The sequence below is a fragment of the Nothobranchius furzeri genome, chromosome 9 (assembly GCF_043380555.1).
Source record: "Nothobranchius furzeri strain GRZ-AD chromosome 9, NfurGRZ-RIMD1, whole genome shotgun sequence".
NCBI lineage: Eukaryota > Metazoa > Chordata > Actinopteri > Cyprinodontiformes > Nothobranchiidae > Nothobranchius > Nothobranchius furzeri.
The window spans coordinates 50,765,124-50,791,824 of NC_091749.1; the positions used below are offsets into that span (position 1 = coordinate 50,765,124).

A 26,701-nucleotide genomic window follows, 5' to 3' on the forward strand; every position below is an offset into this window, starting at 1 on the left:
AAGAATCTTACAAAAGTGAGATATTTTAAGAATCTGGTGACAGAATGAGGTTTACATGAGAACAGAGGAGCTGCACACAATTAAAGAGGGCCTGAATACTGATAACAATCAAAGCGCAGGCAGACCCAAAGAAAGATCACAAAGGTAGATAAAGCCTTCCCTTGGGTGGGCTGCAAAGGTGTGTGTGGTTTACCAGAGTCTTGCAAGAGCACCTGGCTGCAGACCTCCACTGTCAGGCTGCTTCTGGTGGAGGCTCCACTGTCAGGACGACCGCCATTGTCAGGACGGGAAATGTACGGGATACATAAAACGGCAAACGTACTTACGGAAAATGGCAAACATACTTACGCTTGTAATTGATAGGTTTCAATATAAAATATTACGTAAAATCTATCAATTATTTCTCTATAGTGCATATGTAGCTGTCATTTAACATACTTACGGTTGTAATTTTTCAGAATTAATTAACGAATGGCCGGGGTAGGTTTCAACATAAAAAGCTAACATACGCTAACATACTTCCGGTCATCATATTTCTAAATAAAATCCCAAATGCTGTTTCGGTTGAATCGCTCTCCTCATAAACGCATTCTTTTTTTTAATATTACATCTTAGATAATGACAGAATATATCATAATGACCACATTGTGCAACAGTAAAGGAAAACACACAACAAAAATGACTAACAAAACTAAGGTGTACTAAATAAATGACAAATATATATGAACTATAGAGAAATAATTCGTAGATTTTACGTAATGATAAAAAATGAATGCGTTTATGAGGAGAGTGATTCAACCGAAACAGCATTTGGGATTTTATTTAGAAATATGATAACCGGAAGTATGTTAGCGTATGTTAGCATTTTATGTTGAAACCTATCCCGGCCATTCGTTCATTCATTTTGAAAAATTACAACCTTAAGTATGTTAAATGACAACTACATATGAATGTTAGAGAAATTATTGATAGATTTTGCATAGTATTTTATATTGAAACCTATCAATTACAAGCATAAGTATGTTTGCCGTTTTATTTTGTAATGTATCCTGTGCATTTCCCTTCCTGACCGTCCTGACAGTGGAGCCTCCACCGGAAGCAGCCTGACAGTGGAGGTCTGCAGCCAGGTACCTCTCGAGTCTTGGTGGTCAACGGTCTATTAAGGTCTCAGGTATGAACACAAATCCAAAAAATTTATTTTTCTTTCAAACCTTTTATTATTTGTCTAAATTAGGTATAAATGTTAGTACTTTATTAGTACTTTGACTTCCTTCTGTTGTAGGTCCAGAAACTTCTGGAGCGGTATGGTTAGGGTGGAGCAACAACACAGTCCACTGATTGGTTGACAGAAATACGTCGCTACTTGCAACAAGCAAAACAAAAGGAGTTCTGTTGTTCGTATTTTCATGAGCTACATGAACGTGAAAAAAGGCCAGCAAGTAACAGCAAGTTTAGGTCACATTAGCTCTGTAAACCATTTATTGCAGCACACAAATACTAAATTGTTGCACAACTTATAAAATCGACTGTTTGTTTAATACCGCCTACTGTTAATTTGCTGCAATGCTGTGGCGGCATCAGGGAGCTTTAGGTCGTTTATAAGTGGTCAGACCGTGGTGGTAATGTTGCACAATCGTGTCTTCTTCACAAAATATTACACAATGGTGACATTAGGGGATATGGAGGCGGTCTCTGTGCTGCCGCAAACTTCCGTTTAACTTGGGCATGACTTGCTGTTTATAGCGATCGAAGCTACACTCATTTAGTTTTTTGAACAAGCTGCTCCTAAAGGTGTCTGTCTCCCACAGTCCCGGTGTGATCTGACCTCCAGCGCTAACAGAAATAAGCTCTTGGAGTGCTGCATTGTTTCAGTTTAACGTCTCAGCTGATTTTGTTTACACAAGCAAAACTAACGGCCAGTGGTTACTTTCATGTTTTATTTAGTTGCCCGCCGAAGCTCGGCAGTAACTCTCCACGTGATCATGACACCACCCTCTGTTGCGCCAAGGTGCAATCGTTGATTATAGGACAAACAGTTACCGCAATATTACTACCAATTGAGGCAGAACGAATGCCGCAAAATTCACACATCACCATGCTGGCGTGGCACATTTATAAGAGACACCGTGGCGGTAATATTACGCTGAATTGTCTGCACAGTGTGTCTTGTGAAGAGGGCATTGATTCATGAACTCCATTCCTCCTCTTGTTTCCTCTGTTAATTTTTATATTCAACAAACACAACTTTTTTATTTATTAAAAATAGAGTAAAGTTTCTGGTGCCAGTAATCAAAAAGACAATGTCATGAGATAGATTTCTTTCTATTACAAAACACATTCATTTTGATGATAAGGACACACGCAGTATGTGAAAACAGATAGATTTGCTGCCATCACTGGCATCCGTACACAGTTTCCGGAAAACACATGATTATTGTCAAACAGCTGTTCCCGACCAAGGTTTGTTGTCCATTCACTCAGAATGTTGCATCCAAACCGGACAAATTTGGGATTAAGTTCTGGATAGCAACAGATTTGGAGACCAAATATGTCTGCAATGTGTCTCCTTAATTAGGGCAGGATCCCAGTTGACAGAAGGGGGATGGGCTGGCAGAAAACGTGGCAATGAGTCTGATGGTGCTCTTTATGGACAATGGGAGAAAAGTCGCAATAAACATTTTCTTCATGTCACTGTCGCTGGCACACGGACCATTTAGGCAAATTTAGAGGGCTTCTCCACATCCGTGTTTAGAAATGGCAGTGTCTCCTTGACAATCTATGCACCAAATAAAAGAAAACAGTGTGGTTTTACAATGTGGTTTTGATGTCTTGGACCAAATGGCGTGCATGTATTCAGTTCGAACACCAACACACAGATGGGCAATAGCTGTTTTTTACAACATCTTTTACCCGGCCGCAGTGAATGTCTATGCTTTGTGCAGGTGGGTAGAATACCAGGAGCTATTTCAGTGGTGTGGAGGTATTCCCAGGTGGAACAAGTTGATGTCTGTATTCACAGGCCCATCGGTGTTCCAATCTTCACCTATGGTCACGAGCTCTGGATGCTGCCTGAAATAAGCGTAGGGTGGCTGGGCTCAGCATTTCCACTGAATGCAGACGTATTTACAAGGAGCAGTTCTGATGCAAAACAGCAGCAAAAGCGTTCCATGCAGCTGGTCCCGCGAGGTCACAAAATCAGAAGAATTGCCACACCTCGTGTGATTTTGGCAGTTCACATGGTAAAATGCAAGCATAAACACCATTGATTGTATCCATAATGTTCTGTTTTTTTCTGCTCTGTTTACCTCAGCTACTTGATTGAGCAACTGGAAATCTGTACGTGACATTTATTTTGAAAGTTTCTGGATGTTTTACACCACTTATGTGTTTGACTTCCTGTCTGGCCCAAACTGAACTGCAGAGTTTTGTGCATTCTGGAGGTTTAGTGCATAAAGAAATAGACTCAGAGCATAAGCGTCACTTTTGGGTCACTTCCAAAATGGAACGCACTGCATCTGGTGGAAAGACAAGGTCAGATGTAAAGTGAGGAGTGTTGTCATCTGGGGAAGCTCATAGGAGAGTTGCTGCTCTAGTGTGGTGAATAACTTTAGCTAAGGTGATTCAACTAACTTCATGATACCTTCTGAAGGTTTCCCAGGAATACGTCCCATTGGAAAGAGACCAGAACCTGATGGAGGGATCAAATATCCTCTCTGACCTGACAACACCTGGGGATCCACCAGGAGGAGCTTGAAAATGTTCCAAAAGCAACCCTGGGTAACAGCGGAAGAAAAAGGATATGGACCTTTAGTTGGCCGGAGTTTAATTCTGTTGTGATTATTAAACTTGGTGATCAAAACCAAATTGAAGCAAGGGTGCAGAAATGTATTGTTTTTAATATACATAAAATATATTCACATAGTCATTTTTTCCCATACATAAATGGCTATGTATATATTATATTGAATCTTAACATCAAGATAAATAACTCAGGCATTGCCTCCTGGACGCCTCCCTATTGAGGTTTTACGGCCACATCCAAACGGGAGGAGACCTAAAGGAAGACCCAGGACACGCTGGAGGGACTATGTTTCTCAGCTGGCCAGGGAATGTCTTAAGAATTCCCCGGAGGAGCTGGCCCAAGTGGATGAGGAGAGAGAAGTCTAGGCCTCTTTGCTTAAGGTTGGTTTATGCTTGATGCGTCCGCGAGGTCCGCACGACTCCGCGCGGAAAAGTTGCGTCATTTTGCGTCATTTTAACAACCACGACCCTCAACCGCGCCTCCACATGGCCCAGAATTTCCGCAACGCGCACCTCGAAAAATTTCTAACCACGCGGACGGACGGACGTGGAAAAACATGGCGGACCGGCAAGAACTAGTATGGCAGAGGTTCGTAAATACAGACATTTGTATGATTCAGCTCTCAGAGATCACCGTGATCAACAAGTTGTTAATAATTCTTGGAGAGAAATAACTCGCACTGTCGGAAAAGACGAGAACGCTGTTAAAAATGCTGAAATGCCATGTTGTAAACAACAGTAATTTCTACTTCTACTATGGTGTAGTGTTGGATGCATGCTGTAGAGCTCCATGCTGCCCCATTCAGTTTGGGAGAATATTGGCTCACCGCAGAGACGAGCCGCACGAACCATAAACGCTGCAAGTTGTGAAGCGCGTTCCATCCGCGAGCCACATCACCGCGTGGAAAGTGAACGCGTCAAGCATAAACCAAGCTTCAGGCTGCTGCCGCCGCGACCCGACCCCGGATAAGCAGAAGAGAACGGATGGATGACATGTACAATCTTCCTGTATGTAAAATAGAGGCAATTTGGCACGCCAGCAAAATTGGGAAGCTTCAAATTAAGCTATCAAGTTCAAAAATGTTCCTGAATGAGTTAGGTAACTTAAGCTTTATTATCAGTGGGCTTGAAGAAATGATTAGATCCAATTCACATAATCTATAAATACTTAACAGAGCTTTTGGATACTCTGTTTTCTCTTTTATTCCCCCCCTCTGTTCCCATCATATTACACAATGGAGATTGTCTTCCTTATTGCTTTGCCAGCTCTACAATTACCTGCTGCTGTGACTGGAGCAGCCATAAGACACGCTTCAAACACTGACATGTCACAAACAACACATAAGATGCAGATCACACAGTGAGGCGACGCTTTTTTCAACTGTCATGTTCTCGAACAAAAACACTTCTCAAATATTCCAACTGGTCATTAGTATTAGCATCCAAAAGTAAAGATGGATGTAATCAGTTGAAAACAAAAGTATCCTAACAGAGTAATTATGTTCCAAGGGCCCAGAGGACTAATAAAGAGACCAGGAATCCCCTGTGTGGTTCTTCATATGCAATCACATTTGCAGGAAAACAACTTTCTCCTTAAAATAATAACATTTAAGATAGATGGCTTCTCAGTGACGAAAGCTCACCTCCATTCTGTGCTGAGCAGAAATAATGACCACCATTACTATTCAAACAGTGATGAAGTTCCAGTTGAGATCAGACCTTTGTTTTGCTGTGTTCATAAGTTATTCTAATTACCTGGCTATCTACCCATTAGAGCAAGAAAAAAAGGCAGATTGAACAGATTGCAGGAGGCTGGAAAACTAAATAGGCCTGCTGGCTAATTGAATTACACACCAAGCAGTCCGGCACATGCAATCATTGCACATTTTCTTTGGAAAGACGTGCTTGTGCTTATGATAGCTGAACAGATGATGAATTCTGGAGGAATTATTGCACAAGACAAGATGGGATACCTTGCATTCCCTGCAGCTTCTGGATAGAAAGCGCTGGCCCTCAGAAAACGTCTGTCCCATATAGGTGCATTTAGCTGTGGACAAGAAACGACAATGGATAACTTTTTAAAATACAAAAATAAGAAATATACATATTTTTTAGATAACAGAACCTCTGGAACCTTCAAAAACAGTTTCAAATGCTTGTGAAATTGCCTGAGGAGAAAAAGTTTGCTGTGTGAAGTTTTGCATAGTTAATTTGGCTACAAACAGCGTTGTTCTTGGCCAATGTGCAAAAGCAGAGTGGGGATGTAACAGCACATTAGGAATACAACAGACGAAGGCCTTTATGCATTTCCCTCTGGTGATAAATCAGAAATAGTAAGTGAAGCGCATGATCTGAAGTCCTGCTTTCCTCCTCTCCAGGGTGCTGGACCGCGGCACGCTCTGTCACAGCTCAGGAGTGTTGCTCCCTCGTTCATCTGTGCCACAGCTCTGATGTTCACAAGGGAACTAAGGGAGGAAAGGAGGAATGAGCGTAGGGATGCAGGGAGATGGAGGAGCCCTAAAATTATTCAGATGCTTTATACTTTAGGGATTTGGAGTTTTGCCGCGCAGCGCGGTGAGAGAGACACAGTTGTCTATGCATCTGTGAGCAGATACTGGACCTCTGTGTGCTCAAAACGTTAAATAAAGCTTCAGTTTCAGTGTGCATGAAGACAGCTGTGGTCTTTGCTCTTGCAGATGGTTAAGTCTTGTTTTGCTGTGCAACCCACCACAACCAACAACAACAACAACCCTACCTGCCTCTACGGGACGTCTTGTTAAAGGTTTAGTCTGAAAAGACATCTAATGTGTGAAGATCTCAAGTTGAGCATGTTTACAGCCTGGAAAGATGCACTTTATTTAGTGTTTTGTTTTTTTAATTCTTTGTACACTTAAAAAAGAAATTAGCAAAATGGGCAAAAAAAGTTTAAGTGTGAATTGAGCTGTCAAACTCCACTGATTTAGGTCATTTTGGCACCCAACCTGAGAACCAGTCAGAGATTCAGGCAGCGTTAAGTTGGTCGAGTCAGTCTCTTTAGCTGATCAGTAGCAATGAACTTAAGTCCAAATCAGACTACTGTCATTTTAAAATGGCTCCTGCTTTCAAATTCTCACAACATTTCATGAACATTTGTTATATAAACCTTTACAATTAGGGATATAAGAAAATATCAATATGGCAATTTATTGTGATGTTTATCCAAGCGATATAATATTGATATTCCATTTTTGTATCTAATTGTATATGTTTTCAAATAATTTACATGCAAATATTTGTTTATTTCTTTTCTTTTGGTGCAATTCAAATGCCGACCGCTAGTTGGCAGCAGTGCACAATGGGTTTTGTTTCCACCATTGAAATTTAAATCCCTCTATTATGGTTCAGTTACATCATGTTAAACATGTAAAGTATCAGTGTGGACTGTTCACTGAATTTTCCTATCATAATTCAGTCTGAAAAAAATCGCTACTATCATCTGACTGAATGTATCACAAATACCATGATGTATTGTATTGTCTTGCCTGTATTGTGATACGTATCATATAGCAATAATTTCACCAATGCACATCCCTATTTACAATATCATATCTTCATTGCATGGAGTTTGCAGCAGAAATGTTTACGAAGATGCTGTCAGTTTACCTCTGGATATATTTTGCTGTTGCTCTTGATATTCATGTTTGTAAGCAACTACAAAAGAAAAACATGATGCAAAAGAGATTGTGATGTAAAGGTTTGTAAAAATAGCATTGCATGAACATGGTTTTATTTAAGGAGTGACTGCTGCTAGCGAAGATGAGCAGACATCAACATTATGTGGAACTCATTGACAGTGAGACACATGCATTTATTCTAATTCACATGATTCAAACTACATCTTATAATCAGCAAAGGCAATGAGAGAGAAAATAGACCTTACAGAGAGAAAAAGAACCATGCTGCCAAAGATAAAGACCTTGGCCTGAATTTCTGACCCTAATGTTTTACTTGCAACCAGATTTTTGCAAGCTGTATTTTTTTAATGAGTAGATGCAAAATATGAGTTTAAAAGGAAGAAAAATCCAAGTTAATTTACAAACAGTTTCTCAGTGACTGTGTGTAAGAGCTACTAATGACCAAGCCAGAGCTGCAATCTGGTGCCCTGCTAAATCTAATTAACAATTAAGTTCATTTATTCAAGTAATTCAAATTCTTTTAAAACGATTTATTTCATTGACTTGGAGCATTTAAACAGCCGCTATGAAGTTAATAAAAATTTGCCTTGGAAATCACAAAAAATAAGCTTTTTTTCTTGCTAATCCAGTGTAGGCTAACGCTGCCCAATGCTAATTAAACTTCCAACTTTAGCGAGGAATCTAAATGCTCACTAGTAAAAATGAGCAGATTTTTTTTCTTCAATGAGAACACAATCTAAACTTAAACACTACCTTACACTTGTTTTTTTTTTTTTTTTTTGTTTGTTTGTCTTTCAAGAGTGGCATCCTTAGCCACCTTGCACCTGTGCAGGCTGGAGCAGCATAGAAGCTGCTAATACTTTGCCAGAGGTTATTTGCGCTGTGTGAAAGATATTTCTGAACCTTATACTTGGAAATTTTCATGACTTCAGTTGTAAAAATTCTTGCTACATTTCAGCTTCTCATACTCACGTCTGCAAGTTTTGCAGCAAGTCCCATCAACGTGTACAGGCAGAGTGTCTTCGGAACAGTTTGCTGGTGGACAGAAGATTCTGCGACACTCCACCACGCCATTCTGTGGCGAAACGTACATTTTTAAGTGAAGAGAACATGCACTTGATGTACACACAATGAACCACCAAACCCCAGTGTGAGCAACATTGTATTTTCCACTTCTGGTAACACAGAATGGTCATATACTGTGAAGGCATGTCTCCTACTCTGTTTCCAAGAAAAACATGTCTCAAAAACAGAAATGATCCAAACCCAAAGGCTGTAACAGATTTTTTTAAAGTTTGGACTTTTTGTTTCATGCAGGCTTTTGAAAAGCCCTGAATAATGGAAGAGAACCTTCTGATGTAGTTCTACAGTTTCTTATTGGACAGAAGTTCTTTGTGCTATGAAGGACACAAAATGACATGAGCAAAAATAATATTGTTCCTGTTTTCTTCCACTTCCGAGTCTCAAGGCCAGCAGCCCTAGCATGGAAGCCTACACAGTTCTCTCCCCAGCCACATAACCAGCTACTCCAGTGGGACTCCAAGGCCAACCTAGAGCATGGTCCTTCCAGCATTTCTCAGGTCAGCCTTGGGGACTCCTGCTGGCAGGTAGGGCTGTCGCGGTTGAGGAATTCCCCCTGCGGTGATTCAGGGTGGCTTAATATTGCGGTGTGCGATATTATTGCAGCACTTTTTTATTGCAGTACTATCTAAACATAATGTTTACACATTTAAAAAAGGTTAAAAATTGCCGTGCCTTCTTTAATAACACTTTACTGAATGCAGATCAAAGGGCAGTAACAACGCAGATCGCAGTAACGCTTGTTTCTCCGACAGTCGGAGTCCGACTGAACTTAAAAACAACAAAATTCAGGAGGTTAAACTTTTAAATGCAAATTTGGCTGCAGCATCTAACAAATAAGAAACAAGTCCCCATTTTGTTTAGTTGTTTAAAATCAAGCATAAAAAATTACATGTACCGGGCGCGCGCGCGCGCGCCGGGGGGCGGGCGCACTATCATTTCACTTTCACACACACGAATGACGGTGATTTATAGCTCGGTCACGTCCTTGTTACCTACAAGGAAAACCAGCATGTTAACTACGGTTTGAGAGAGGATCTGAGAGGGGCGGCAACATTTGCAGCAACACTGAAAAGCCTCTCGGATGGTGCGCTCGTTGCACTAACACACACGTACTTGCATGCGACTCTGGCGAGTAAAGGGAATCTCCCGTTTGTTGCTCCACCATGTCACGGGGGTTTTCTTTAGGGTGGATGCATTCCTCCTGCAGGTAGCGAGTGAGCTCCAGCTCGGCTCAAACTCTCTTTGGGACGGCTGCAGAAGCAGTGCTTGTCCGGGACTTCAGCAGGTCTCCGAGCGTTTATTTATTTATTTATTTGCCGCTGGTGGCAGCTCTGTCTCGGCCAAGGACTCTGGCTGCGCAGCAGCTGACGTACTGAAAACCAAAGCGCTCCCACAGGAGCGAAGTAACGTTTCGTTTTGATACCAGTGCAGCCATGCTTCTCAACATGCATCATTGAGTTGAACCAAGTTCAGTAATCGCGGTGGCGCATGATGCAGCGCGGTGGGCTTCTTCATATCGCGATATTTCATTTTTGCGGTTACCGCGACAGCCCTACTGGCAGGACATACTTATGCCCAAAACACCTCCACTTGTAGCAGCCTGACATGCACTCTGACCAAACTCCCTAACCAACTGTAGATGTGGAGGAGAAATAGCTCACAGAAATTCTCTCGGATGTATGAGCTCCTTATGCAATCTCTTCGGCTGAGCCCAGCCAGCTTGCAGGGGGCGCTCCTTTCAGAGGCCTCTGTTCAAAGTCTGGTGCTTTAGATTACTGTCCTATGATTTGGACAAGCACAACTCAAGTTAATTTATGTTAGTTGAAAATTGCTCAAAACAAAGCAGCTCATTTAGTTTTGAACTGCTGTGAATCTCTTTAGCAAGGCTAGAAGGTCAGGGTCCGATAAAGCAGAGGACCACATCATCAAAAAACAAAGACAAAATAGACGCAGTAGGGGACAGACTAGACATTAACATTTAGTCTAAATCTTTGTGTTTTGAAGTGGTGCTTTTAAAAATACTGTTTATTTTTAAGACAATGAAACATAAAAGGCACTTATTTCTCCTTGACCACTCCATACTTCAGATTTACGCCTGACCCTCTTCAGAACAGGGTTTGTCTTCATCTCCTTTGTCGGACATTTGTGATCTTTGTTTTTCTTTGATATTCAATCAAATCTGCTCATCTGTGCAAACAATGATTTAATAGATTTCATCTTTAATAAAAGCTGTGTGAGTTAATATTAATAGTATTACAAGAACCCACACATGTGAGATTATTCTGAGGCTCTGTAGTTTGGATGTTAATTTAGAAGGGCCGCTCCTGCTGCCCTATCAGTGGTCCTATAGCTGGTGTTATACCTCCTGTTTACTGCTGCTGTGTTTTACTGATTTATGGTGCATCACCTGTCCTCCTGTAACCTGTTTGTCCTCGTCTCTTGGTTTTCTGTGGACATTGTTCTCTGTGGGAAGTAGAGCACTTAGGTAGATGAAAAGTTTAAACTGGTATAATAATTTTATTTGAGTGTGTTAATAATTGATTTCATGTTTGGTGAGTTTTATTTCAGATGTGTGGTTTTTATTTTTCTGTTCTTTACTTAGTTTGAATTTATATTTTCTCAGTAGTGGTCCCAATATTTCTTCACCACATTTTAATTATCCCTAATCAGCATTTCATCGTATCACTCACTGTTTAATTCTCACACCTTTGTCTGATCTTTGAAGGTACACTTGGTAGGCTTTAGCTTTTATTCTTTCATTCAATTTGACATTTATTATTTTGTGATTAGATGTTTTTATCATTAGATGTTTTTATCATTGTTGATCTTCATTTGCTAATTATAAACAACAATAATTTAGTTTTTCATAAATAAACATAGTTCTTGAACACAAACTGGCCTTTGTTTACCAGTTTAATTCCAATATAATAGTTTTAAATGAGGAGATTAAATGTAGGTGTCAATGTAAACAAACCTCACTTTATGAGATGCACATATTAGATTACGTGTGAACACAGATTTCTAATCAGCGAGTAACATCACAGCTTTTCAACTACTCTACAAGTTGAAGTTAAAACTTTGTGTCAGAATGAAGAAGAAATGGGATTTTAAGTGCATGTTTGTTAGTGTCAGATGGGTTGGTTTAGGTATTTCAGAAATCGATGATTTAATGTTGAATTTATGGCCAAAGGAAGTCTAACGTAGTAGAGAAGGTTAACCTAATCAAGTGTGTGCAATTTTCTTGAGTAACTCTGAATAATGTGGCAGTATTATTATATTGTGATGTGCAAATTATTATTATTATTTTCCTGACCAGTTAAACCCAGGGCAAGATAGCTAATCTTCCATCAGTTTGAAGTTGAACCTTGCATATTTAGGTACAAAAGAAATCCAATTAATCACTGAGCCTTCTCTGGTCCAAAATAGTCTGTTGATATCAAGGCCCTGTAGGACTGCCTTCATTTAGGAGGCTGATATCTCTCTCTGCAAATGCCTGTTTATTTCTTGAGTCATCGAAAATGATTCCCCCGGGACACCATGGTTATCAGTTAATGATTTGTCAGTAGGAGGAAACCAGACTGACTAAACCCTTCCCTGTGCTTCATGTGCAACGATGCAGCAAGTGGAGTTCCTCCAGGCCCGGAATGGCCTGATTCAACACATTTCACGTCTTGTCCTGACGTGTGACAACAGACAAAGATGCCTATTAGAGGGAAGTTATAAGTGTGGTGGTGGTCAAGAGACAAAGAGAAAAACAATGCAAGGGTTGGCTGAGGGCAAATTGTAAGCATGGTGAAAATTAGAGGTGGTATGGGGCTTCTTGTTACAGCTGAAATATTAAATTCAATTCAAATTCAAAAATACTTTATTAATCCCAGAGGGAAATTCAATTGTTTCAGTACACACAATTCTGAGATCAGACATACATACATAGACACATGACAAGAATTGGTGACTGTGGTCCTTCGCAACACCAGTCGCGCTACCGTTATAGATTAAGAGGGTTTATATGAGGATAGAGTCAGGGAGAGGGGGGAAAAAGGCACGTCAGAGTTACCCCCAACAGAGAGGATAGCTTTGCTAGGCAAAAAAAAACAAACAAAAAAAAACACCTCAGACAGATATGCACACAGACCTCAGATGATACACAACATAAGTGTCCACTAGGTGGGGAGGTAGGATTGGGACTCTCCTCACTTTAGTGCGTGCAGCCACAAGAGCAGCGCTCATCACCTCCGTTTGGACAGGGGAGGGAGATAATTGGTTAGAGAGCACATTGACTCCTAGATACGGTTCCACGGCCTTCACCGATCACAGTCCCGCCCAGGCTGGGATAGGGAGAAAGGGTTTCCATAGCAACGGCAGCATTCCACATTTCTTCTGAAGGGGGAGTTTTCACTTCAGCCTCACAGGCTTCAAGGGCACCAGATTCAGATAAGAATTGTTTTGGGTACAGACAGAGATAATTTTCTCTCTGCCTTAGAGTTCTGTTGGTCTTCAACCCCTCCAGGTCCAATAATGGCATTATCAAACTATTCCAATCCGTGCTGATCCGTCAACTCTCTCCTTGATCGAATCCACCTTCTGTACCAGAGTCTGAATCTCAGCCAAAGTTCCAAGCTTACGACTCATCTCGACAATTATATGAGTTTGTGATTTCACAGCGTGATGCATTCCATCCCTGAGCGCCGGGATTAAGTCAATATTCCTCAAAAGCTCGTTAATTTTCTGGTATGCCAGGTAACCGCTCAGGCCAAACAGCAGGAATCCCGACACCCAAACAACGAATATCCAGATATCTTCAGAATCCTCTACAGACAGTTGAGAAAGGCAGATCAGGTTCCACTGTTTCCAGGAGTCCATGATATACCCAGCTGGCTCTGTCCCAGAGGGGCATCCGGGAGCCCCTTCTCCCGTTCTCATTGTTGAAAAAATGTTGTCAATCGCATTGAGAGCAACTGACCAGATCCATGTTTAATAATTTCCAGTTACAAGAAAAAATGCTGAAAGTGCAGTGCACAGGCAGACAGGACAGAGAGCCTTGGGAGGAGCAGGGAGGGAGAGGAGAAAAAAGCATCTGTTGTCACGATCTGCCCCTGCCCAACCTGACTGTGTTCCTCTCCTGCCGTGATTGCCCTTATTGTTCTCACCTGTCCCTCGTTTACCTGCCCATGTTTCCCTAATTAGCCCTCTGTATTTAAACCACCTGTTTTGCCCCTGTCCTTTGCCAGTTCATTGTTGCTGTTTGTTGGTGTCCTGTTCATCCCATCCTGCCATTAAACCATTTTTACTTTTACCGAAGCCTGCATTTTTCCTCCGTTCAGCTCATAAACACATGGTCCGCCGTCTCCACCTCCTACACCATTACAGAATGAACTGACCAAACCGGGACCTGTGGTGAGCACTTCTAAATCTTCCTGGAGGAATTATTTTTTCTTTTTTGTCCTTTAGCAGAAGGAGATTCTGGCCCAGGGTGTTGGTGCATCCTACCTGTTCTCCGGGGTGGTCAAGCCTCTGGGTGGGTTTCGGCGCGTCCAGTTCATTTCCTGCGGTGGTCGAGCCCTTCTCCTCACCTGCTTTCTGCCCCCGTCCCGTTTGTGTCATGGAAGCCGCGGATCCTGGAGCTCTGACGGAGTTACACCCCCTACGCACGCCATCATTCTCCGGGGTGGTAGGGTTGGTCTCCCCGCTCTTCTCCTGCTTCCCTGCACCCAAGCCTCTGCCTGAGACCCAGCTAATCGTGCCGTGTACCTGCTCTGACCGGTTGTCGAGCACCTGCCGCCGAGCTGGGTTCCCTCGCATCGCTCCTGCCGTTCGTCCACTTCCTGGTCCACGCTGTGGGGCTTATGCCTGCAGGTCTCGTGCTGCTGCAGCCTCTGCTGGGTCCCACGCCTGCTCCTGCAGTTCTCTTCCTGGGTCCCACGCCTACTGCTGCAGCCCCTGCCGGGTCCCACGCCTGCTCCTGCAGTTCTCTGCCTGGGTCTCACGCCTGCTCCTGCAGTTCTCTACCTGGGTCTCACGCCTGCTCCTGCAGTTCTCTACCTGGGTCTCACGCCTGCTCCTGCAGTTCTCTACCTGGGTTCCACGCCTGTTCCAGTCCAGTCCATGGTCCAGTCCAGTCCATGTTCCAGTCCAGTCAAGTCCATGTTCCAGTCTAGTCAAGTCCATGTTCCAGTCCCATGTCAAGTCCCTGTTCCAGTCCCATGTCAAGTCCCTGTTCCAGTCCCATGTCAAGTCCCTGTTCCAGTCCCATGTCAAGTCCCTGTTCCAGTCCCATGTCAAGTCCCTGTTCCAGTCCCATGTCAAGTCCCTGTTCCAGTCCCATGTCAAGTCCCTGTTCCAGTCACGTTCCTGTCATGTCCAGTCTTCAAGTCCCCGTCTCCTGTTGTATAGCCTTGTGGGCGTCTGGTATCCGCCCTTAAGGGGAGGGGGGGGGGGGGGGGGGGGTACTGTCACGATCTGCCCCTGCCCAACCTGACTGTGTTCCTCTCCTTACGTGATTGCCCTTATTGTTCTCACCTGTCCCTCGTTTACCTGCCCATGTTTCCCTAATTAGCCCTCTGTATTTAAACCACCTGTTTTGCCCCTGTCCTTTGTCAGTTCATTGTTGCTGTTTGCTGGTGTTCCTGTTCATTCCATCCTGCCATTAAACCATTTTTACTTTTCTGAAGCCTGCATTTTTACCTCCTGCTCAGCTCAACCAAACATGGTCCATCATCTCCACCTCCTACACCGTGACATCTGTACCCTCCAAGAGCTGGAAGAAGATGCTGCCATGGCATTGTGTTCTCAGTGTGTGACACTGAAACAGCACCAGAGGTTATTTTGTCATAAATATTATAATTTGCTGCTATAATGTACCCAGTTTGAACTGGCTATGGGGCTATGCTTCACTATATAAAAAAAAGGCAAAAACAAGCCAACATTGAGTGAGATGTTGCAGGGATACCTTGGTGACCCACCCAGTAATATATATTTTTTTCACACCTAGCCAAGGTCTTTAAAGTCGAATCACCTCTTCGATTTTTTCTACCTTTTCTCCTGTCAGTGTGACATCTAAATATAAAATGAGTAAAAATATAAACACATTGGCCACTTTATTGGGTACACCTGTCCAACTGCTACTAACCCTTTATAGGGCCAATGTCTATATTTAGACACTTCCACTCACATCATAAATGATGTTGGTGTGCCTTTTCACGAACTCGTTGAATTACGGGATTTCACCCAAACAATCATCAGAGATGAAGACAGTCATGGACTGCACCATGTTACCATTCCTCCAATCAGGGCAAGGCCATAATGTGCCAAATAATGGTGTGTCTGTAGAGCCAGAAAAGTGTTCAGTCTCTTCTTGTGTTTATGGTTAGATCTCTAAAACTAACAAAGCTAGGTTTATGAAACTCTCACATCACAAGTTTGACTAGTTGTGCTGAATAAGGATGCATGTGTTTCAGATGTTAAACTCAATAAAGTTGGTGAAATCTTAGCACGAAAATTAAACCTGCCAAATATGAACATACGCCGTGAACAAGGAAATTAAATTATAAATATTTTAGGTAAAATCTGTTGTTATTTAGACATAATCTTAACAATCATGATAACAGTGTCATGATGTGGTGTGGGGGACGGCGGACCATGTGTGGTGGAGCTGACCAGGAGGCAGGAATGCAGGCATGGATAACATAAAAATGGATTTAATGGCAGGATACGGCAGGAAACAACAAGACACAAAACAACAACAAACAATGATCCGACCCTGACACATACAAGACGGGAGGTATAAATACACAGGGAAACAATCAGGAATACATGAGCAGGTTAACAAGGGGCAGGTGAGACCAATAAAAACTAATCAGGGGCAGGAGAGAGTAGGAGTAAGAGGGAGGTAGGAGCAGATCGTGACAGTACCCCCCCCCCCCCCCCCCCCTTAAGGGGGCGGATACCAGACGCCCACAAGAACCACATACTAGGAAGGCACAGGAGACTCATGACGTAGACTCGGGAAACACTGGAGCCTCAGGAAACTTGGGGAAACACAGGAGACTCGGGAGAAATTTGGACTCTGGGACTCGGGAAGACGGAAACTTGGACTCTGGAACTCGGGAACTTGGACTCTGGGACTCGGGAACTTGGACTCTGGGACTCAGGAACTTGGACTAGGGAACTCGGGAACTTGGACTAGGGAACTCAGGAACTTGGACTTGGGAATGAAGATGCTGGAACTCTGGAATCTAAGACACTGGAACTCGGGAACGAAGACACTGGAACTCGGGAACGAAGACACTGGAACTCGGGAACGAAGACACTGGAACTCGGGAACGAAGAAACTGGAACTCTGCAGCAGCAGGCGCGAGACTCTGAAGAGGCTGCAGCACGGGGCTCCGAAGAGGCTGCAGCACGTGGCTCCAAAGAGGCTGCAGCGCGGTGCTCCAAAGAGAATGCAGCGCGGGGCTCCAAAGAGGCTGCAGCGTGGGGCTCCAAAGAGGCTGCAGGGTGGGGCTCCAAAGAGGCTGCAGCAGCGGGACTCCATAGAGGCTGCAGCAGCGGGACTCCATAGAGGCTGCAGCAGCGGGACTCCATAGAGGCTGCAGCAGCGGGACTCCATAGAGGCTGCAGCAGCGGGACTCCGTAGAGGCTGCAGCAGCGGGACTCCATAGAGGCTGCAGCAGCGGGACTCCATAGAGGCTGCAGCAGCTGGACTCTGTAGACGTCAGTCCTGCAGGCATGGACGAGGAAGTTGAAGAACTGAAGGCAGTGACGCGAGGAAACCAGGAACGGTGGCAGGTACTCGACAACGGTCATAGCAGGTGCACATCACGATCCGCTGGGTCGCAGGCGGAGGCTTGGGTGAAGGGAAGCAGAAGAGGAGCGGGGAGACCGGCCCTACCACCTTTGGAGAGTGTTGGCATGCGTAGGGGGTGTAACTCCATCAAAACTCCAGGATCTGCAGCTTCGGTGGAAAAACAGGAAGGGGCAAAAAGCAGGAGAGGAGAATGGGTTCGACCACCCAGAGAACTGATAGGATGCATCAAAACCCCCTCTATGGGTTCGACCACCCCGAAAACAGGTAGGATGCACCAAACCCCTTGAGTCGGAATCTCCTTCCGCTAAACAGAGAAAAAGCAAAAAAAAAAAAAAAAAAAAGTAATCCTCCAGGCAGATGTTTAGAGCTCACCACACGTCCAGGTTGGTCGGATCATTCTGTCATGATGTAGTGTGGGTTGCGGCGAACCATAAGTGGTGGAGCTGACCAGGAGGCAGGAATGCAGGCACGGATAACATAAAAATGGATTTAATGGCAGAATACGGCAGGAAACAACAAGACACAAAACAACAACAAACAATGATCCGACCCTGACACATACAAGACGGGAGGTATAAATACACAGGGAAACAATCAGGAACACATGAGCAGGTTAACAAGGGGCAGGTGAGACCAATAAAAACTAATCAGGGACAGGAGAGAGTAAGAGTAAGAGGGAGGTAGGAGCAGATTGTGACAAACAGTAATAATAACAATCATGATAGTGAAAATATTTTTGCTGTTTTAAACTAAGATTTCTCTGGAAAATGGAGATGGACAGTTATTGTACCAACCAATCTTGCCATCAGTGATGATGATGAAGATGGAGAAAGATGACATTGAGGCAGATCCTCAAATATAAATTATTCTAATAATCTATATTGATCAGAAATAGTATATATTGTCATATAACTAAACATCCAGTGAGCGGTGGTTCTGTGGGCAAAAACGCCTTGTTGATGCCAGAGGTCAGATGTGAATGGCCAGACTGGTTTGAGCTGATAGAAAGGCAACAGTAACTCAAATAACCACTCGTTACACCCAAGGTATGCAGAACAGCTTCTCTGAACACATCAAACCTTGAGGCAGATGGGGTACAGCAGCAGAAGACCACACAAGGTGTCACTCCTGTCAGCTAAGAACAGGAAACTGAAACTACAGTTCACACAGGCTCACCAAAATTGAACAATAGAAGATCGGAAAAATGTTGCCTGGTCTGATGAGTCTCGATTTCTTCTGTGCCATTCAGATGGTAGGGTCAGAAATTGGCATCAATAACATGAACACGTGGATCCATCCTGCCTTTCAACTGTTCAGCAGGTGGTGGTGTAATTGTGTGGGGGACATTTTCTTGGCACACTTGACCTGCTCACAATCTGATTACTGATGCATATGATTATAAAGTATGTACACACCACACCTGAGTATTGTTGCTGACCATGTCCATCCCTTTGCAACCACAGTGTACCCATGTTCTGATGGCTACTTCCAGCAAAATAATGCGCTCAAATCATCTCAGACTGGTTTCTTGAACATGACAATGAGTTCACTGTACTCAAATGGCCTCTAAAGTCACCAGATCTCAATAGAGCACCTTTGGGACATGGAGGCATGGGAGATTTGCATCATGGATGTGCAGCCAACAAGTTTGCAGCAATTGCATGATGCTATCATGCCAATATGAACCAAACTCTCAGAGGAATTGTTGCAGCTCGGCGGGCAGGGACGACCACTGGAGTTATTTGCTGTTTCAGATGCTCTTATTTTGTAGTCATATCACTGAGACGTACACAAACTGCTCCGTTCAAAACTCCGTCCCTGGAGCTGCAGTGAGACTCAGTTCACACATGAACTAAACATAAAAAAGAAGAAGTGTGGGGTACCTATGAACCAATAAACAAATAAAGTTTAACCACTTGTATATTTTTACTTAGTCAGACCCCCACAATATCTGTATCTCTCACAGAATGTTTCCAGTACCTTGGTCAGTCTATGCCACCAAGGATTAAGGCAGATCTGAAGGCAAAAGGAAGTCCAACCCAGTTCTAGGAAGGTTTATCCAATAAAGTGGCCAGTGAATGTATATTGTATATATTAACTTAGCACAACACTTTTGCTAGAGCTTGTTACCATCGTTTTCAGACATGATTTGATTGCAGCAATTTGCAGAGTTATCTATAGTTATGCTGCTATAGGCTTAGACTACTGGAGGACACACTGACCACTTTTCACACTCTACTACTTTCTTCTACAATTTGCTCTTTAACTGTATTATTTCCTGCAATTTCAGCTGTTAACTTTATTCTTTCTCTAAGTGTTTTTCTCCCCAGAAGAAGCTACAATGATGTTCTGCTGAGCTGTGGTCATGTGCTCATGAAGGAGGCCATCGTCTTGAACATTGCTGCTAACCACTTAAACATTCTCCCTCTCCTGATAACATTTTACTTTCATTGACATTGAATGTGCTACTAATAGTTTACCTGTTTAATTATAGATTCACTAGGATAAATACAATCAAGCTGATCTCTCACCAAAGAATAGAATATTTACTAAGAAATCACAATGTAACCATAGACACATTACTTGGTATATATGGGGCGTGTGTGTGTGTGCTGTCTTCTCGATCCCCAGTGAGTCGTGGTGGATGGCTGCTTATACTGAGCCAGAATCCTCTGGAGGTTTCTTCCTGTTAAAAGGGAGTTTTCCTCTCCACTGTCGCTAAATGCTTGCTTAGTATGAGGATTGCTGTATAGTCACTGACACTAGTCAGTGACTTGATGCAATTTGCTGGGTTTCTTATATAGGAAACATTATTTCTGATTGGCTTAATGAACTGACCTGTATTGGAATGTTTATTATGTGAAGTGCCTTAAGACGACTGTTGTCGTGATTTGGCGCTGTATAAATAAAATTGAATTGAATTGAATTTTCGGCTCAACTAAAACACAAGGTGAAGTTGATTGCTTATGCTCACCTTGCATGCACAGTTCCTGCAGTTTTCATGCTCCACCCACAACTCTTTGTCTCGGTATAAGAGCCCATTGGCGCTGCAGGTCCTCTCACAGTGACACCCCTCCAGTTGGGTCAGCCTGGACTCTGCGTAGTTTAACTGTGCACAGAAACACAAAATTCAGCATGCACCATAGTTTGCCCAGACACCACCAGTCCTCCAGCAGAAACTGGTAGGTTTTCACAGAGAGCTGCTCCAACAAAAGCTGTCTCTTTAAAGGGCTCATGGAATAATAGGTGATCATTATTCAGCTGCAGCTCCTCACCTCAGGCTACGATCTACAAAGATATGACAGATGGGACTGGCAGCTCTAATTCTTGCTCACCGCTCCTCTGTTCCTCCACCCTCATTCGCTCTTGTTCTCCAACTTACTTCATTCTGAACATTCTCTTTGGTAGTGAGTCTCAAAATCATTTTCTTACAAATATGTGGTGTGGCAGCATCACAGGGAGCGGACACAGCAGTTGGGCTGCTACCACCGAGGTCGGTTTAAAATCAGGTTTGCCCACCCCCTAGATACTTTATCCTGCTAAAATATTATGAATTCAGGCAAATATGTGTTCCAGAAAAATATTTATGTTCATGAATTACATTCCAGAGTCAGCAAAAGGGGAGTTTAATGTTGGATGTGATATCATAAGACGCTTGAGAGTGAAAATACGCAGTCTGACCTAAATTTTCTAGCAGAAAATTATGACCTTTGTTAAAGAAACATACACAATTCCTATTTTCTGCTTTGAAATCCTGAATATTTTATTTTATATTGATGATAAATAAGTATTCAATGGCCTTGCTAAATCAAATTGTAATTTTGACAGCTGCAACACAGATGAAAATGCTTTTTCATTTAGTATTTTTTTATTCTATCTTTAAGAGTAACCGTGGGGCTGATGTCAACTAAATAAACAATTATTATAGTTATGTTATTTCCATACGTAGTGTCAAAATGTGTTACATTAAAGGTGGGATATGGAACACGAACACCAAAGCGACATCTAGTGTGTGGAGGTTGTTGCTGCAACAACAAAACAAGGTTTCCAGCCGTCTGGATATGCGAAATGTTTTATTTGGGTCCATCTGTTGTCGGCTTCACCTAAACTCACTCTGGTTTTAGATCTTTTATGGCCGCTCCTCTTCTGAAAAGGATAACGACATCTTCTGGGCTCAGAAGCAGCTGCTTGACTTGCAATGTCCACCATTTTTTACCAGTGCCAGCCTCGCTGTGCCAAGCGGGAGGGTTTAGCAAACTGCAATGGCACCCTCTATTGGCTGGTAGATATAAGCATAAAGTCAGTGCTGTGCCTGTCAAAATAAATATTTGGTCTTCATCCCATAAATATTATTTTTAAATTAAAATATAACTTTAAAGGGAAATGTTGTATCTTCATTCTGCACAACTGTAAACGCCCATGGAGGTATTATTTAAAAATATATAGTTTTTTATTCATTTGCTCTTGCAAAGGCTTACGTTTCGGCCCGGCTGCTCCAGTCATCACAGGATCGTCGGCTAGCAGTGCCTACACCACGCTCAGGACAATCCAGACTCTTCTCATGCATCGTTCCACAAATGTGGAATGACCTACCAAGCACTACCAGAACAGGGGCTTCCCTTTCAATCTTCAAGAAACTCCTGAAGACCCTGCTCTTCAGAGAGCATCTTCTTAACTAGCACCCTCCCTGCACCTGATCCCCCGCCCACCCCCCTCCCCCTCTACTTTCCACTCCTTGTTCCCTCCTCTCCATGACTGATGTCAATGTTGTTGTTATTGTTGTTGTTAACCTCAAGGGCAATATGCCGATTTTCACTTGTAAGTCGCTTTGGACAAAAGCGTCTGCTTAATACATAAACATAAACATTCAACCTTTAAGTTTCAGTTTGTATGAACAATGGTAGAATGACTGGATATTAAGTCATCATGAATCTCCATTATTCCTCATTTTCTTCCAAATATAAATATGATACCTTTTTTTATTTGTTTTTTCATAGACCATGAAAAAGTTTACTTTCTAGAGCTCCTCATGGAGAAATATTAGCCACTCTTTACACCAGACATCTACATGTGTCCTGAATTAACCCTGAACACAAATCATCCTGGGTGACCCCGAGGAACACCCACTGCTCTGATAGGAAGTTACAAGCAGCAAAGGAAATTACCTTTATGACTCCAAGGGTCATAAAGAAAAAAAAAGGTGGGACTACTCTCAATATAGGATTATTTTAACTAATACATTTGTGTTAGAATTTGACATTTTTTACAGTAAATGGTGTTTTGTTGGGATAACACTGATTAGTGGATCACCAGGAAGCTTTATGGTGATTTTCTTTATGATTGTACATGCAACAGTCAGTAAAATATTAGGTGTCAGTCAGATTAATAATCTAATTATGCAGGTGTATTCAGACCATGGTTATCATTACATTTAGAACACAGCTGATGGCTGCTAATGAGCTGTTTTACTCCAGTTGTGTTTAATTAGTCAAAACCATCAGTACATTTACTCTGACACATCTTATTGTATGCTCCTTTGTTTCTCACATATCACCTTTTCTATGTGGACCAAAGGTTGTGTGCATTCCGAGATCAAAACACCCAGCAGACTTTAAAAGCACATAAAGTCCAGAGAAACATTTCAGCTTCATGCAAAGGATGAACTGCTCATCAAGGGAATGACAGAGTTTTGAGGAGGAAGCCCTTTTTTTATCATCAGTTTGTATTACCTCAAGGAGAAAACACAGAAGACTATTAAGAGGATCCACTCGACAAGAAATGGTTGTTGTAACAGAGTTTACTGTTGCCACGAGTAAACTACACCAAAATGGATAATCCAGGAATACAAGTACAAGGAATTGCTGAAACACCCAAAAACATTTTTTATAACTGTTGCAAGGCCTTGAATTAAGCATTTCTCCTAAAGGTAGCTTATGTACCAACATTTTCACCAAAAATCCAATATGCACTTATTAAAATGGTCATTGTAGAAGGGACAGTGTATTGAGGTTCTGGTTAAATGACCATCGTGGTTAAACTCAGATCCTCTCCAGAAAGTGGAACCTGTTCTGATGCTCTAGCCATACACCCCGTTTTCCTCAGAGACACTCTCAAGCCTCAGTGTCAGAAACAGAGGAGTCACTGTGAAATCATTTAGGCTTTTAAGAAAAAATGAGAAACACTAAATGTCACTGCTGCTTTTTACTTTGTAAAAGAAGTCCCCGCTGAGGTACTACGTGAGTTATGAATGGAAGAGACGAGTCCCTTCAGAACCCTAAACAAAATGTTTGAAACATAATTTCAAAGGCTCCGAGTGAGCCTCGAGGCACCACGGAGGAATACCTCTCCTGTACAAACTGAGCATCAAATGGCACGATAGGCAGCACAAAGGAGTCAGAGGCTAATAGGCATGTAGTTTCTTTTGTTGATACACAACCCTGAGATGTGAAAAGGAATAGACTATCAACTGGAAAAAAGCCCTTACATAAATACAAATGAGACACTATTGTCATGTAAAATATGTGTCTCTTTGCATTTCTGCTTGTCTGAAGTTGAGATTGATATCAGATTAGAGATTTTCATTAGTAAGGATGTTCAATATACCATTAAAACCGACCAATGCTGGCATTAAAATGTATTAGTGGTATCAGTTTTTAGTCTTTTAAAGGCATGTTTACATACCATGCACATTGTATGCATCACACTCTTCAGCTACTTCTCATCTCTCTCAGAAAGTCCAAATATGACAGATCTGAGGTGAAGTGTTTGAGATATTTTAGTTTATTTGGCACACCATGTGAATTAGAAATTTGCTCTGTGTAGTAAATGCTGTACTCAAGTAACTAGACAGCTAACAAATAACTAAAACAAAAATCTTCACCCAAGGCTTGCTTTTCTCATCTGAGGATCTTTATAAAACTACTTTCCAGGAGCACTGCTCAGAGAAACTCGGACCGATGCAGCTCGGCCCGATCACTGTTTCCTAAGGGCACGGGTCGGTATTTTCCCTCTACTTTCTCCCCTATTTTTAGTCCTTGCTTCGTTGGAGTACCTGTCAAGGTTGAGTCGGCCCGGCATCGTGACTCTGGCCGCTGATTGGCAAGGGGGCGGAGTCGCTGGTTGCTCCGGAGTTTTTTGCCTGCTACATCACTGCCTGCAGTCATTTTCTATTTCAGAGTCTGACAATAAGCCATAAAAAGGAGCAAAATGTCCAACAACACCAACATTTTTGTGCTGAGTTGTATTTTTGTGGAGCATCCAATTTACCTTACACTGTTTACTGATCACCTCATGCTATTTTGTAATGAGTAAAAATCACGTCAACCTGCTGTCAATGACAAAATGTCATTCTGTTCAGCACAAACATCACAATAATAAGAAATGACCTTGCATTTGTAATACAGAGTCTGGAGCACCGCACACTGTGCTCAGATCAATTAAGATGCATGGATGAAGCTCTTCTGCTGGCAGTTACTGCAGAGATGATCTCTGACGGAATGTTGAAAATAAAATACATCGGTTGTGTCTGACGTGTTTTCACAATCCCTACTCTTTGGGAGGATGAGATTCAGCTGCTATTGGAGACAAAATAAATTTACGGCTGGATAAAAAGAAATTTTGTAGAAATAAACGTTAGCCAGTAAAAGTAGTGGCCCATGAGTTATTTCTCATACTCCTAAGAAGCCACGGCATCCTTCTTGTTTTATACTAAAGGTGGTTTTCCAGGAGCACTACCGATACAGCTCGGCTCGACCACAGTTTCCAAGGGCACGGTTTGGTATTTTCCCTCTACTTTATCCCCAATTTTTAGTTCCTGCTCCATTATGGTACCTGGCAAGTCTGAGTCGGGCCAGCATCATGATTCTGGCCGCTGATTGGCTAGGGGGCAGAGTCACTGGTTGCTCTGGAGTTGTTTTGCCCTCTGCATCACTGCCTGCAGTCATTTTCTGCTTCCGAGTCTGACAATAAGCCATAAAACTTAGCAAAATGTCCAACACCAACATTTTTGTGCTGAGTTGTGTTTCTGTGGAGCATACAAGTGTCACGTTGCAGGTGTAAGAGTTGATGGACCATGTGTGGTGGCGCAGATCAGGAGGTAAAGATGCAGGCTCCAGATAAAGTAAAAAGGTTTTAATGGTGGGACGGGAACGAACAGCACAAGACAACAATGACAAACAACCACAATCCGACAAAGACTGATACAAGAAGGGAGGTATAAATACACAGGGGAAAATCAGGAACACATGGGCGGATTAACACGGGGCAGGTGAGAACAATAAAGACTAATCAGGCAGGGGAGAGACACAGCCAGGGAGGTAGGGGCAGATTGTGACAACAAGTTACCTTACGCTGTTTACTGATCACCTCATGTGTTACCAACCTGGAGGTGAAACTGGATACCCACTTTTCCATGGACCCTCAGATTAATGCAGTGGTCAGATTGTGTTTCTTCCAGCTGCGCTGACTGATTCGCTTGAAACCAATTCTGAAACAGGCACACCTGGAATCTGTAATTCAGGCTTTTATCACCTCTCGACTGGATTACGCAAATTCCATTTTATTTGGTGTACCAGCCTCCGCTCTTAACAGGCTTCAGGTAGTACAGAATGCAGCAGCCAGGTTTCTGACGAACACCTCTAGACGTGACCATATCACACCTGTACTGGCGTGCATCCATTGGTTACCTGTGAACTTCAGAGTGAAGTTTAAAATTCTGATCTTTGTTTTCAAGGCCCTGAATGGACTGGCACCGGATTACCTGTCTGACCTTGTGACTCGTTATGTGGCAAACCGGGCATTGAGATCTGCCGTTTGCTTGCTGCTTCATGTTCCCACCATGAAATACAAACCGCAGGGTCAGCGTGCTTTTGTCTATGCTGCTCCGTCCCTCTGGAATGCTCTTACTCTCTCAGTGAGGCTGGCACCATCCCTCCCCCGTTTCAAGTCACTGCTTAAGAACCACTTTTAAGACCAGGCATTTTTAAACCCTTGACTTTTATTAATTATTTTTATTATGTATTATTTTACTGACTGTGATTTTACTGCTTTGTTGTGTACTTTTATTATTGATTGTGCATTTGTTTTTATGTTGTGTTTTACTTTTTATCTGTACAGCACTTTGGTCAGCTGCCATGCCGTTTTTAGATGTGCTTTATAAATAAAGTTGGTATGGTATGGTTGGTTATTTATTTCATGAATAAAATCGCCCTCAACATACGCTCCCGCAGGTATGTGTGTGTGTACGTGTGTGTGTGTAACCAGTTTGCTCTGCTTGTTGATATCAGAATCTGCTCTGATCCTACTGCTGTTTTGTAGACCAGTTCCTTTCTAAATGATT

At 42.6% G+C, this 26,701-nt stretch overlaps 1 protein-coding gene across 1 annotated transcript in view; it reads right to left on the minus strand.

The window, feature by feature from the left end:
- LOC107381817 (protein kinase C-binding protein NELL1) overlaps positions 1-26,701 on the minus strand; it is a 517,506-nt gene that overhangs the window by 291,274 nt on the left and 199,531 nt on the right. The window contains exons 8-10 of the mRNA XM_015953703.3: positions 20,339-20,473; positions 8,448-8,550; positions 5,775-5,848 (exon numbers count right to left, since the gene is read on the minus strand). Coding sequence (XP_015809189.3) covers positions 5,775-5,848; positions 8,448-8,550; positions 20,339-20,473 — 312 coding nt within the window. The remainder of the gene's footprint in view (positions 1-5,774; positions 5,849-8,447; positions 8,551-20,338; positions 20,474-26,701) is intronic.